This window comes from Acartia tonsa, chromosome 2 (assembly GCF_053477335.1).
Source record: "Acartia tonsa isolate MP-2025a chromosome 2, ASM5347733v1, whole genome shotgun sequence".
NCBI classification, from domain to species: Eukaryota; Metazoa; Arthropoda; class Copepoda; order Calanoida; family Acartiidae; genus Acartia; species Acartia tonsa.
Genome location: NC_137261.1, coordinates 46,756,367 through 46,770,887, shown reverse-complemented (window position 1 = coordinate 46,770,887; position 14,521 = coordinate 46,756,367). Strand labels below are relative to the sequence as shown.

At 27.9% G+C, this 14,521-nt stretch overlaps 1 protein-coding gene across 4 annotated transcripts in view; it reads left to right on the top strand.

Annotated features, from left to right (window-relative positions):
• The first annotated feature begins 458 nt into the window (after positions 1 to 458).
• Positions 459 to 14,521, top strand: part of LOC145312003 (transducin-like enhancer protein 4) — a 29,519-nt gene continuing 15,456 nt past the window's right edge. For 2 of the 4 annotated variants that reach the window (XM_080151084.1, XM_080151083.1), the window contains exons 1-5: positions 617 to 1,140; positions 3,009 to 3,118; positions 10,971 to 11,034; positions 13,609 to 13,716; positions 14,282 to 14,377. In XM_080151084.1, coding sequence (XP_080007210.1) covers positions 1,093 to 1,140; positions 3,009 to 3,118; positions 10,971 to 11,034; positions 13,609 to 13,716; positions 14,282 to 14,377 — 426 coding nt within the window. In that variant the 5' untranslated portion in view covers positions 617 to 1,092. Of the gene's footprint in view, positions 1,141 to 3,008; positions 3,119 to 10,970; positions 11,035 to 13,608; positions 13,717 to 14,281; positions 14,378 to 14,521 lie in introns of all 4 variants that reach the window. The other 2 variants (XM_080151085.1, XM_080151086.1) reach the window with 2 other exon arrangements.

The following is a 14,521-nucleotide window of genomic DNA, read 5'->3' as shown; positions in this document are numbered from 1 at the left end:
GAAAAAGAAAAAGAGAGAGAGTGACAAGTAGAGAGAGGAAGTAGAGGGGGGAAAGATTATACTCGGAACTGAGTCCGTCCGTCAGTTTGTCCGCATAGTGTTGTGTGAACTCAGTGTCGGCACTTTGCCACTGCAATGTCGGAGGAGTGAGCCCGTCTCGTAGTACAAATTTTCGGTTTGTCCGTCGGTTCGGTTAGTCTAACTTCAATCTTTGTCAAGCGATGATAGAACGTTTGTGTATTTTTTGCATAAAGAAAAATAAAATATGTTGGTTTAAAATGTGTTATTTAGTGAAAATCCTTAATCTTTAAATATGATTATCTATAAGCCTAGTGATTTATAAAAAGATTAGCTCTTTAGGGAATATTTTATTTTTATTAAATATTTTTTTATGATTAATGATTAAGATTTAAATATAAATGTATGTGATATGTGAATGAATAAAATATTTTATTTTCAGATTAAAATTAGAATATATAAAACCGAAGAGATTTGCGTATGTAACCCACATACACATACACACACAAAGATACACAGAATTACAAAGAAAGTTACACTGAAATTACACAGACACACACACACACGCACACAGACTTTGGACAAAACCAAGGCAAGGGATAATACCAGGATAATCTGTTTAGAGAGTGGTTCAGTAATTCCTAAATCCTGGTATATACATACATAATACACTAATATAATAATATATAAATATACCATACACATAATATATATATATATATTTGCATGCTGAAAAGTGAATATTAAATAGAGAAAGCAAGAATATTTTGTGCTGGATAAAAAAATGGGTGTTAATAGTTAATGTAAGCAGTTTGTTTACATAATATTGCTTTAGTGATAATAAAAAAAGTGAACATAATACTGTGTTGTTGATAGTATAAACAAAACAAAGTGTGTTAAAGGTGTTAAAATACATATTTATATACTATTAACAGTAGTGATCTATAATCAAAAATAAATCAGACACAATTAAAAAAGAAAATAAGTGATTTTTTTATATCCAAATTAAGCAAGTGATTATGAAGTGTTAAAGACAGCTTTACGTTGGAGCCGACAGCTTTTTGGAGCAGTAAGATGCTCAACCCAGCGGCTGTGGCGGCGGCCGCAGCAGCCAGACACCCGGTGAGTTGTTTTCCAATATAGCTTCGAAACCGATTGATATCCGCTGGATTAAAATCGGTTCTCAGCCATACTGAAAAATCACATGACAGACAATTTTCCACGAATAATAAAATAAAAATCGTAAATTAAAGACAAGTTTTGTTAGCCGTGGCCTTTGGGTCTGACAAAACTGGTTTTAATGTAATAGATTTTCATTTTAATATCCACGGAAAGCTGTCTATAATACGATGCGATAAAATAACCATTCTGATTTATAATGACCACAAATTTTTGCCACATTTACAAATAAAGCAATAAACTAAATTTTATTACCTCGTTAAATTTAATACTTTTGATTAATAAAGTACAGTAAAGTTTTACAAACAAAAATTATAAATGTTTTGGTAGCTTACATAAACAATTACAATAAACAAATTAATTAGAACAATGGTGAATGTTTTTGATTTGTTATAGTATCAAATTTCCTATTTGTGCCCAGCAAAACTATTTGTAAAATGCGCGGAGGAATTTTGTTAAAAGAAATGTTTGTGATTTCATTGTATTGGGATAGTTTCTACTTTGTTTTTAAAAGCGAAGCTTTTCTATAATTATTAAAAACAAGGATGACAGCATCCATAAAAGCGAAGCTTTGAAAACAATTGGTAGAATAAAAGAACTTGTAGAATATCAAAACTTTATAAGCAGAAAATTAATCTAAAAGTATAAACAAAATTGTATATAATCTTGTTTCTAAATTATGGAAAAAGTATAAACAAAATTGTTTAAAATCTTGTTTCTAAATTATGGATATACAGACGTACGGACGTACAGGCCCTAATCACAGAAAAGCTTCGCTTCTTACAACTGGGGAATTTTCCCCTACGTCCAAAGTGATATATTTACAACTTGAAATACAATATGTTACATCTTCTGGTCACATCCATTCATGTGATAGTGCTGCAACCTTTATATATACTCTATATATACCCTATATATCATAATATAACATATAATATAAATTTATATATATACTTTATATCTTGATATATGTAACAAATACATTGTGTACTATATATATATGGGGAGGTATGAAAAGTTGTTTATGCATATAGTCTTCTTGGTTGTATAGAATTATCTGCATTCCTTATACATACACTTCTATACATTCATACCAAATCAAATACAAACACTAACTCACACCCATTTCTGTACATACATAAACATACATACAAACAAACATATACTTAAATCCCAATCTTTACAAACACACAAGCTAACACACTCAATCTTAAAGTTGATGCAAAAAATGTTTATGGAAATTCTATTGTTGACTGACAAACTAGTTCCAAGCCAACTACCAACCAAAACTTTCAAAGCTTTTTTTCTACAATTTCTTTCATACCACCACCCACCCACAATGACTTCAAGTAACCTATTCATTCTTTAACTCAAACAAAAAGTATTTAATGTTAGTCAATTATATTGAGCAATGACTGTAATGCCATCTATTTATCTTGTCGCTTAACTTCAATTTCAAATATTTTATTTGCTTTATTTTAAAACCATTACTAAACTTGAGCTATGTACAGTTGACACACACCACCCAAGCACCACTCACATTAAAATATATAGATTGTAAAAATACATGCATACTTAAGTACTTGTTCAATGCTCTAAAAGACATAAAGCTAATTAATAGAGCCATTAATTACCCAATATGCATTATGTATGTGTGCTGTAAAAGAGAATTAATGTATTTAGGTTGGAAATTATATAGAATGATGTCATATAATTATAATAATGCTACCTATTTAATATATATTGAAATTGTATGATAGTTACTTATCATACTATTTTCTATAAATAAAATGTATATATTTAATGTCTAGGTTCCAAATGGACCGGGGAATGGCCCCCCAGCACCGTTCAAAATCAATATCCTGGAGTCAATAGAAAGAATAAAAGAAGAGTTTGGCTACCTACAGGCTCAATATCACAAGTAAGTTTCAGCTCAGTCATCCTAATCATTTCAATACCATTTATTTTGGTCCATGGTGTCCCTGCATTACTGCTAATTTATCATAGTTTCAACATAGCAATTTCTCCAACCAGTAGCAAAGCTACCCCACACATTACTTTCTTTATCTGTCTGTCTGTATTGTTAAAGGATAATGCTAGAGCTTCAATACTTAATGCTTATTGATTGGTTTCTTTATTGACATCAAATGTAGTTTATTCTTTATGAAAATCTACAGTACCAAGTGCACACTTTTTTGGCCAGGCCAGAGAAATGCTGTGAGATGATCTTAGAAAGGAAGACAAGAAAAAGGTTGTTACTTTAAATAAGAGGGGAGTGAGTAGCTGGGGAGGGGGGAGGGATTAAGAGGAAACATCACAAAAAGCATCATCTCACTTCTTCTAAGCTACACACACACTCTTAGCAAGATTAGGTTTACAGATAAAACAAATTAATTTTCAAAATGAATCTGTGTTCTCGTTCTTTCAGCACTAATGAATGAGATAGAAGTTGGCCAAAATATATTTGAACTCAGTAATGTGTAATAATTATAATTAACAATCCTTAACTAGGCTATAAATTAACATTTTTTATCAGATTAAAACATGAAATGAAATCTGATATATAAAATTTAAAAGGTATACATTATAGTTATACAGTAAGTATTTGATGATGTATAATTGTTTATGAAAGATATATAAAACAGTGTGTAGGTCACAAGTCAAACAACTTGTCTAATGAAGCAGAATTTTCATTTTTAAATGGATGAATAGTCACACTTACAAATATATGTCTGTGTGTGTGTGTGTGTGAGTGTTAATTCAGTAAAGTATAGTAATCATCACTTAAATGATGATAAATAAATATTTGATGAATATATTAATTGTGACAGAGGGTATAATGAGAATTATCAATACAAATATAATGCTGTGTCATTAATGGAAACACTTCATACAATTATATTTAGATCAGTAATAGAGCCAAGTATAATTAATACAATAGAAAAGAAAATGATTTTAATTTTATCCTATAGTCTTTTGATATTTATGTTATGATGTTTAGGAATGTGTCTGTCGTTTTTTTGTATATTTATGTTTGACAGCATCTACTTGCCCTTGCAATACGTCATTCAAATTCTTTCATTCAAATAAGTTTCAATCTCTTTCAGGATTTTATTTCCTCATTTAAAAGTATAAATCTTGTTCTACTAAAAGATTAGTTGGAATAATTGTTTAGCCCTTTCTAAACATTTATTGGACTAAATATTTTTTCTATAATACAATTCTCTATTTTGAAATGAGATTAAATTTGCTTTCTGTGAAAATTCAAAGTTTCTTCTCTTTGATTCAATTCCTTGAAAGGATGAAAATGATCCATAAAATCAAATGTAGAGAAAATATATTTCATTCCTTTTAGATTTTGTCAAAAGTTTAGCTTTGCCAGCAATCACTAGGGACAAATATATTCAAAAATATTGTATCTGTAATTTAGTAAATGTTCTGAATAATTAAAGTTTTTATATTAAAAAATTTTTTATTGAATTTATTTGCTATTATCAAAACTTTAACCATGTTTCTTTTTAAACTAAAATACAATGACTATTCCATATAGCAGATGGATAAAATTGATTGGACAATTTTGAGATACTTAAAAAGGGATTTTTAATGTGTAATCAATAATAGCTGTCAAATATTTTATAGTATAGATATTTGATATTTTATAAGAAATAATTTTTATTTTATTTTTATTGAAAAAATTGTTAATTAGGATTTAAAAGTACAAATTATTTAAAGATAAACCCAATAAATTGTTGAAATTGCAAAAAGGCAGAAAAACTTTTGCCTTGAAGTTGAAAAAGAAAGCAAATAGCTTAATTTCAGATCTTTTTACTTTTTCTACAAAATGTGTGACATTTCAACATTCTTCAGACTTTTCTCAACACAAAAATAATTTTGAAAATATTTTTAAGTTCTCTTTCATAGGCTAGAAAGAAAAGTTAATCTCCCCTTCAGAAATGTGTCTCCTTGAATCTTGTATTTAAGATCTATGACCCTTGAAACTATTATTCCATCTTTAAAATTCTTTAAATTTCTTACCGGAGCTGAAAATTTTTGTCCGTCAAAATATGTTGAGACTTGTGAATATTTGTGTCTTTACATTATTTAGACTTTTAAACAACAAGGAAATTAAGTTTTGCACTTACATAAAAGTTATATTTAAACAAAACAAAAAATCTTCACAAAATACAACTTAAGTAATTTTTGACATAAAATGGACAGATCTTTTTAACTTCATTTAAGGACAAGATTTTTTCCACTGTGTGGTGCAAATACAAGGATATTTTAAACTCTTGAAAAGTTAAAAGTTTAAACTATAAAAGTTTAGTTCTCTCTTCACTGTTGTATGCACAAACATCAGGGACAGGGACATTTTTCTAGAAAAAATAGTAATTGTATCAATTATATAAAATTAAATAAAGGCTAATCTTTCATTATCATGACCTTTTTTCATCAGAAATATTGGAATAAATTTCATTATATGTAAATAGCAGTATAATTTGATTTTAGAAAAAATATTTCTTTATCCCTGTAAACCCAGAGAATACACAGCCACTGTTTATACAAATGAGAGTTTGAAACAACAAAAACAAAAAGTGGGAAGGAGAGAGTTTACACTTTTTAAACTTAGGAATAATCATGTAACAATGTAACAACTTTAGTCATTTTTCTTAGCAAATTTTGCAAATTTTTGTGTACAATTTTAAGTGTTTTTTTTGTGCAAATTGTGTACAAATAAGATAATTATTAGGATTAAAAAAAACTTTAGAATGACTTTGCCTTGTACTTTGTATTGAAGCCTTTTTTGGTCCCATAAAGATTAAAATCTAAAATTGCCTTTAAATGAACTAATTTACTCTGCTTAGAATACATTAATTGACCTTTCTTAAAGGCTAAAATTTGTAGTTAATTGCCTGTTATTAAATGCAGGCTAATTAGCGTTATCATGGACATAGAAAAATATGCTATCAAAAATATTTGAACAGGACTGACAAATAATTAAAGACTTAATTGTAGTTTATAAGGTCAAAAGTATTTAGACATCTTTTAAAAATATTTTTAGATTTTGTAAATTTTTGTTCTCTAATTGACTTTTAACAAACAAAACTCCCCACTTGAAAATCAGATGCTTTAAATTAACCCTAATCTAACATTTTCCATCAGTTTATTTTGCAAATTAGCAGAAAACCTGATTGAGTGACCTGCAAATGAAAAAAGTAATTAAAAATCTAAATAGGTGTTTGTGTGTGTTTTTAAGTGTGCGTACTTTTTCTGTGTGTGTGTGTGTGTGGGGCACTGAAGCCTGAAATTGATAGTTAAAACCTTGTTTTTACAGTGAACTTTAAGCTTGAATTGTGTATTTAGAATACATATAACCCACCTTTCCCTCTGCAAAAACATCTTTTCACTCTTTAACAGAGATTTGAGTGGGTAATCTAATAATCTAAAAGTATAATAAAGAAATTGAAAATTTTTTGGGAAAAATAGAATATAATTTGAACTGTATGTAAACAGACAAACCTCTATGAACTCACTCCATTATTTTTTAGCTTTGGTTGATCATGATTAGATGGTACAAATTAACATTCATAAAACTTTTTCTTCAATAATCAATTTATTTACAAAAAAGGTTTCAAAATTATCTGTTTTATATTTGATGAAATTTAAATTTTTCTCTAATTTTTGTCATCAGAATGCATTTCCCTGTTATTTTGAGCTCATCTTATCTGCACAACTTCCCAATCTATTTCTTTACAACATAAACAAACTGCTTTAAATTGTCGGACAGTTGAAGCCAGCATTTTTATGTGTATTTTCTCTCTGTGTATGCATACACTTTCTGTGTGTTTTATGTGAGTGTGTCTGTGTATATCTTAGCACACATAGATAGGCCAGGCCAAACAATTTTTGTTTATTTGTTTTCTAAAAGAAATTTAAGGGCCAAAGAAATAGTTTGAAATGCTTTAAATGTCAGGACATGTGTTGAAATATAATTTGTCTTCACAGATAATTGACACAACAAAATAAAGATTTGGATGGGAAGAGAGGGGAGTTTTGAAAAGTGTCACAGTGTCAAAAATGACAAAAATTGTGGAAATATAAATACAAAAACTAATTTCCACATTTATACAATATTTTTTTAGATACTCCAATTTCATCATTAATTTTGAAAAAATTAGCAAAACTATTTGCAGAAAAAATGTGGGTATATAAAAGTTGTGTATATGTTGGTGCTAATGGCTGTAAACAAAGTTATGAAATGGACAAAATTTGCATTCAAGCCCCAAGCTTTAACTATAAGTTAAAAAAATTAAAACTATAGTGTTCATAAAAAGTTTTCTAAAATACAAGAACTTTAGCAAATCTTTTATCAATTAATACTTATTAGCAGTAACTAAAGTAACTTTAAGGTCGAATATAATGAGTTTATTTACTATTTTCTCATTAGACCTATTTGTCTGAATGAATAAACATATCAAACTAATAATGATTAGGCTTATTGAACAACAGGGCAACAAGAAGTTAAACAAAAATATTAACAAATAATTGAACAGAACAGACAACTTTAATGAATTTAATATGTAAAAAGTTAAAATCCTCTTTTAATTTAGCTTAACTTTTTCCCAGGGAGTAACATCAGCTTTTCCCTATTCTAAATTTAATATTTTCTACAATTTATTTTGGGTATAAATATACATAGCAATGGGATTTGTGGACAGGAGAAGAATGAGCACTATTTTTGTGCCTAATTATTTTTGTTAATGGGGGTTAATATATTTTCATGTTGCCCTCTCCCTCCCTCTCTCTTAATCAGGTCGTCTTGAGTAACACAAAACAAAATAATTGGGCTGCAGCTCAGCTATTCATTTTAAGGGACAACAGGGATAGGTTCTCTGAAGAAAAAATGAAATGTGGTGACATAATGATTCTAATGGTTTATGTAGAATATATGGCTATAGCATACAGGTTAAGTAACTGACAAAAGGTATTTTGAACAAATGTTCCCTATGTTTGTAATGCCATTTTGATGTATATCAATCATTGCTAATTGAAACGTATCTATAACAAAATGCTATCCAGATAATAAAATTATGACAATTTTTTATGTTATAATTACAACGCAAATTGTTTTTTAGAATAAATATACCTTCTATCATAGTTAAAGAATAATATATGGGCAAATTTATTTAGAAATACTTTTACTTAATCACTGAATTTGTCTTTATCTTTAGTTTTACATTGTTTTGGACAAAGTGACACTGACACTCGGGTTAGCAAGGACAACATATATCCAAAAGAATCTTATGAAATATCTAGTAAAATTAATCTTTTGAGAACAATTATGCAGAATGTTTTATTCTGCCTGTTAAAAATATATTATGGAAAGACCATTGAAATATTTAATAGAATAAGATAATTAAATGATAATTCTTAAAATTATCATCAAAGAAAGAAAAAACATTTTTATCTCTTTGAAAAAATCCTCCAAAGAAAAGTGTCAGATTTCTGAGTTCACATTTTTTTCTGTAAACAAAAAAAATAAATTAAGCATTGAATTTGTTTAAAAAAAAAACATATTTTCAACATTCCTTCACTCAAATGTGTAAAAGCATTGTTTGAAAATTAAGGGTATCAAGATATAATAGATTAAAATTAGTTTTAAAAATACTTAATTTTTTTATACTTCTGAAGAGTATATTTTAAGTTTTATTAGGTAAAATGTTTGTTATAAAGAATGCATAAATTCCTGGCTTTGTATAACTCTGACAGACTGACTGCCCGTAACAATAAAGAGGCTTACAAAATTTAATTCACAAAAATATTCAAAATAACAATCAAATAGTTTTTTTTTTAATTTTACTCTTTGGCTATGAGTGTAATGAGTAAGAAGTGGAGTTTAAAAAGATAATTTTAGAAAACAATTAATAAGATTTAAATCAATTACCAAAGTTAAAATAAAAGTAATGGTTATAAAAGATTTTCATAGGAGTACAGAAGAAGGTGTGTAGGCAAATGTCGACACTTTCCCCTTAATATTAAAATTTGGTAGACTTGCTTTCCCTTTTTTCATACCCCCTGTGAAAACCCTGTGCACGCCACTTAATGGGAGTTTTATCATAATAGAAAAAAAACATATCATTTATTTTCTGCAAACTTTTGGAAAAAATGTTGTGCTATGTATTTTTGTAACAACACTCTGCTGAAAAGTTTTACTTTTTTGTTGTTATTTCACAAGCTTGAATTATAGACTTGTTTTTGTAATTCAATATAAATAGTGTAAAGTAGGTTATTAAATACCTACCAAAGTGGAATTATATTGTTTTAAAGTGTGTCTGCGATTCAATACAGTTTTTTTTATTCAATTTAGAAAAATAAATTTAAAAAGTGAAAGGCTTTTCAAAAAAATGATAAATTTTACAAGTTATCTTGTTTTTTAAATGAAATTTTATTATGGTATTCCCTGCATATATATTAAAGATCAATATTTATATTTGCTAAAATATAAAGACAGAGACATTTATTTTGAATAATAAAAAGTGGAATAGGACACACAATGTGGTAAACAATGTAATTGTATTATTCCTTTTATCAAAGGCTCTTCTTAGACCCTATTTCATTATCTTTTCAGTTATGAGAATTTGTATTTTGATATAAAATATACGTAGTCGATATAAATTCAGGGGAAAAATGTTCGTCAATTTAGGTTGCTAACATGGACATCACTTATTATATATGGAGGATATGGGGAATGGGATGGGGAGTATCGTTATTTTAGCCAGCTACAAGTTTCACTTCATAAGAATAAATGATACTCTGGTGTAAGATCCTAGTTATTAAAAATCCATAATTATGCTCTACTATTTTTTCTACCAATTAACCTATCCCTTGCCAAAATTGTTGGTGTGTAGAAAAAGTTTCATGATATCAAATAAAATAAAAAAATGTGGAAATCATTTTGTTTGACGTTCAAGTTTACACAAAAAAATATAAACTATTTTTATCAGGGAATTAGGGATCTAGCCTCATTAGACAGTTGGTTCTGATTTTTTATCAAAATATTAAAATGCTTAAAATTAGATAATCTATCTAAAAAGTTTTATTTTTAACCTGTTTTTGCATTTAAGAAAAGGTTTTTAGGCAAAGATTCGAACCTATCTTTCTGATATAGTTTATTAATTTACTACTTTCTTTATCAAATAAGTTTAATGTACTTAGGCATTTATTATACTAATGCATTTAAGCTCTGTTATTTGATTTTATTTATATAATTTATACAATACAAATATTAATTTTTATATAGTCTAAGGTATTACGAGTTAAGCCCTTTTTTTTGCAAAAATGTTTTTGAAAAATATTATGTCAAACTTTTTGCATTTTCATAAGTAATTATAATTATCCATCAAAAGGAGGGCTATTCTAAAAAAATATGGTAGAACAAGGTACATAAATGTTTTATGTTTTAAGTAGTATTCGGATTCGAGTCTGGGCCACACCGCGTCATAATAGAGAGGCCTAAATGTTACCAACTACTGCTTTGTCAATCCTAAAATTTATATTTAATAAAATAGAGAGAAAGCCTCGGCTCATAAATGGCAAGGCTCATTACTATGCACAGTTAGAGCTTCCCGAAAAAGCTCGTGCAATCAAAGGTTTGGTTATTCTTAATTGTTAGACCTGACGTTAGAATGTCATGAAATTTCCTAATTTTTGCTATATTTACCCCTGTCCTAGCTAGCTCTTTAAAAAATGATAATTTTCTTATTATTTTGTTTCAGTTTGAAGCTTGAATGTGAGAAGCTTGTTCAGGAGAAAACAGAAATGCAACGACATTATGTCATGGTAAGTTTGTCCTTTTCTTTTGATAGCGAAGCTATTCTGTAATTAATTTTGGCTGTACGTCATTTAATACAAAAAAGTATCAACACTATATTATGGTTAGTTTGTACTTGTCTCAAAAAGCTGCTCTATGTTAGCATTTTTTGTGCGCTTAAATTTTTTTTAAAAAAATCACTTAATAAATCATAATTGAAGTGAAAAAGCCACACTATCATAAATGTTTCATCCTTGTTCTAAATCAATCTATCTATCTATGCAATTTTTGCAAAAAAAAAAGTTTTGCAACATTTTGTATTAATTTAGATTTATTTTATATTTTCAACAATTTGAACAAGTAGAACGCAAAGTTTTTTTTTAATGAGAAGTTTAGCTGCTCTATAAGTAACATTATCTGTCTGTTTTCGGTGATATTTTAGAAGCTTAAGATGATTTTTATCACCACAAAAAGAGTGCTAAATTGTGTTTATAATTTGATAATAGCTGCGTTATTTATGATTGTACAGTTCTTGTTATAACAAGACTTGACAAATATTTGCTGTTTGAATTATTTATAAATTTGTGATAAACATTTTTTAATTCTATAATGACTGACGTTTTAATTTGACCTTTGGAAAAAAAAACTGTTAATATTATTAAAAATACGAAAAAATATGACATAAAAAAGTCGCACGGTTAAAAAGCTGTCTAATATAAATTTTTAAGCATTTTTTTTACCAACAAAATTGTCTAAATAAGTTGTTAATGCCTTTTCAATTCATCAATCAAATTAAATTGATTGTTGGCTGTTGTGTTAAATAGTTAGGAAAATGCATAAAATATGAACAAAAGTCTGTTCAGACAATTTTAATTTGTTTTCAATAAGCGGGGAAATATCTATCTATTTATACTTCTGTCTTTCTATCTATCTAGCTGACTTTTTATAATTAATTCTTAACTAACTATTCTTTCAAATAGTCGCCATGAAATTAACTAATCAATCTAACATCTCTATTGTAAGCTGCATAACAAATATAAAACAAGAAATTATCTATCTATTGTAATAACTCTATTGTAAGCTGCATAACAAATATAATACAAGAAATTATCTATCTATTGTAATAACTCTATTGTAAGCTGCATAACAAATATAATACAAGAAATTATCTATCTATTGTAATAACTCTATTGTAAGCTGCATAACAAATATAATACAAGAAATTATCTATCTATTGTAATAACTCTAATTGTAAGCTGCATAACAAATATAATACAAGAAATTATCTATCTATTGTAATAACTCTATTGTAAGCTGCATAACAAATATAATACAAGAAATTATCTATCTATTGTAATAACTCTATTGTAAGCTGCATAACAAATATAAAACAAGAAATTATCTATCTATTGTAACAACTCTATTGTAAGCTGCATAACAAATATAAAACATGGAATGCAATTACTACAGCTTTGCTCACCACAAAATAACAGACAAAAAAGGAATTGGGCAAAAAAGATTTTAGAATAAAAAAATAAATTTGTAAGATAATTAAAAAAGCCTTTTAGGTTCTTAAATAGTTTATCTAAAATATTTATTTTTTGTATTTAATTGACAAGCCTTTATCCTCCTGGATTACCTACCAAGTCTCACCACCAAAACACTGTTTAAGGCAATAAATAAATGTCATTAAGGCTGTTATTTTCTGTGGGTAGAACACACAAACACACACATTTTTACTCGAGGCTTGAGAAAATAAGTTGGTTAACAAACAAGAACAATTATTTCATTAGTTTCTATTTTTTGTTAACACTAATAGAAAACAGATTTTTTAAAAATTGTTTCTAGTGAATAATCAAATACAAATTTAATATTTTTTGCTAAAAAAAATTGTGAATTATAAAATGCTGCGAGGCATAACCACTAGAAAAAAGGTGTAAAGTATTCAGCCAAATTGCTTCAAACGTTTTTCAAGTGCCAGCTTTGAAACCAAAGTATATAATTTTTAGATATAGAATAATAGATGGATTTTAAAAATTACTTGTATAGATTAATGCCAATTTTCACTTGGTATATAAATTAATATGAAATGAAAGTTGTTTATATATTTGTTTCTCAAGGTATAATTGCAAATTCTAAATCCTTTTTTTCTATCTATCTATCTATATCTATCTTTCTGTTTCTATTATATTTTAAGTATGCAATATTAGTAAAACCAATACATAGTTTTTTCAATTACTTATTTTTCTTCACCGCAAATCTAATCAAAGCATAAAAGGCTTTGGTTTTAAACAATAGGAAAAGAAAATAAACTTATTTTTAAGACAAATGAATGTTTTTCAATTGCAGTAAAATTAGAATTGATTTTTTTCTTTTTTTAGCTATTATTTCAAATGGCTTATTTTGTTGAAGGTAGAGAGTTCGAGTCTACTCTTAAATAAGATTAATTAAAGTATGATACCTGCCATATTAAGGTATTAGTTAATGTGCTCTAAATAGACGTTCGGGTTCAATATGTCTTTATTAGGATAAAAGTATATATTTGACTCCTACTGCTGTAACTCAGTCCTGTACACCACCCAAAAATGTCTATTTTATTTAAGTATTACGAGATGTCGTATGGGCTGAACGTTGAGATGCACAAGCAGATGGAGATAGCCAAGAGATTGAATGCCATCATTGCCCAGCTGTTGCCCTTCCTGTCTCAAGAGGTAGTTAACACATTTTTTTTACACATCAGTTAGACAAAGGTCTTTGCTTTTACAAATATGACACATTCATATATGTATACAAATACTGGATAATGGAAAGAAAACGAAGTAGCGGGTTTCTTCGTGTTTTCACAGTAGCTTTTTAGGTTAGGTAAATGTTAATGATTGACCCGCATGGTTAGGAATTAGGCCTCGCTAGGGCAAGAAATAGGACAAAAGCTACTGTGAAAATACGGCGAAACCCGCTACTTCGTTTTCTTTCCATGATACAAAATACTTAATATACTTTAAAAAAAGATATACTACATTATATTTAACTTATCAAAAATGATACTATGGAGAAATTAACTAATGATGGTGGAAAGTACTTGAATATTTTCTATTAGATTGTTTTGGGTTTTTTTTTGGGGGGGGGGGAAATGGGTAGGGCTTACTCCCTAATTAAATCCTCCCAGAAAAAGGGTACCCTTACAAAAATAAGTTAACCAACCTGGCCATCTACAATTACCAAACAACCAACACACACACATCCTATTATTTTTAAAAACTTTGTAATATTCCCAAGGATCAGCGTAAAGGTGTTCATATCCTTCAGAGCCTGAAAGGATGGCCAAGTTGGATGACAAATATTATTGACCTCATTGACCTCCAGGGTTACGAGGTCAAGTATCTTAATTTTTTTAAAGCTTTTAGTATAAAGTAAAATTTAGTAAATACCCATTAAAATATTGGCATACATATGTATTCGAGGATATCATAAAGCTTAAGGAATTTTAAAGGTTTAACAGGCAGGAACTTTTAAAAG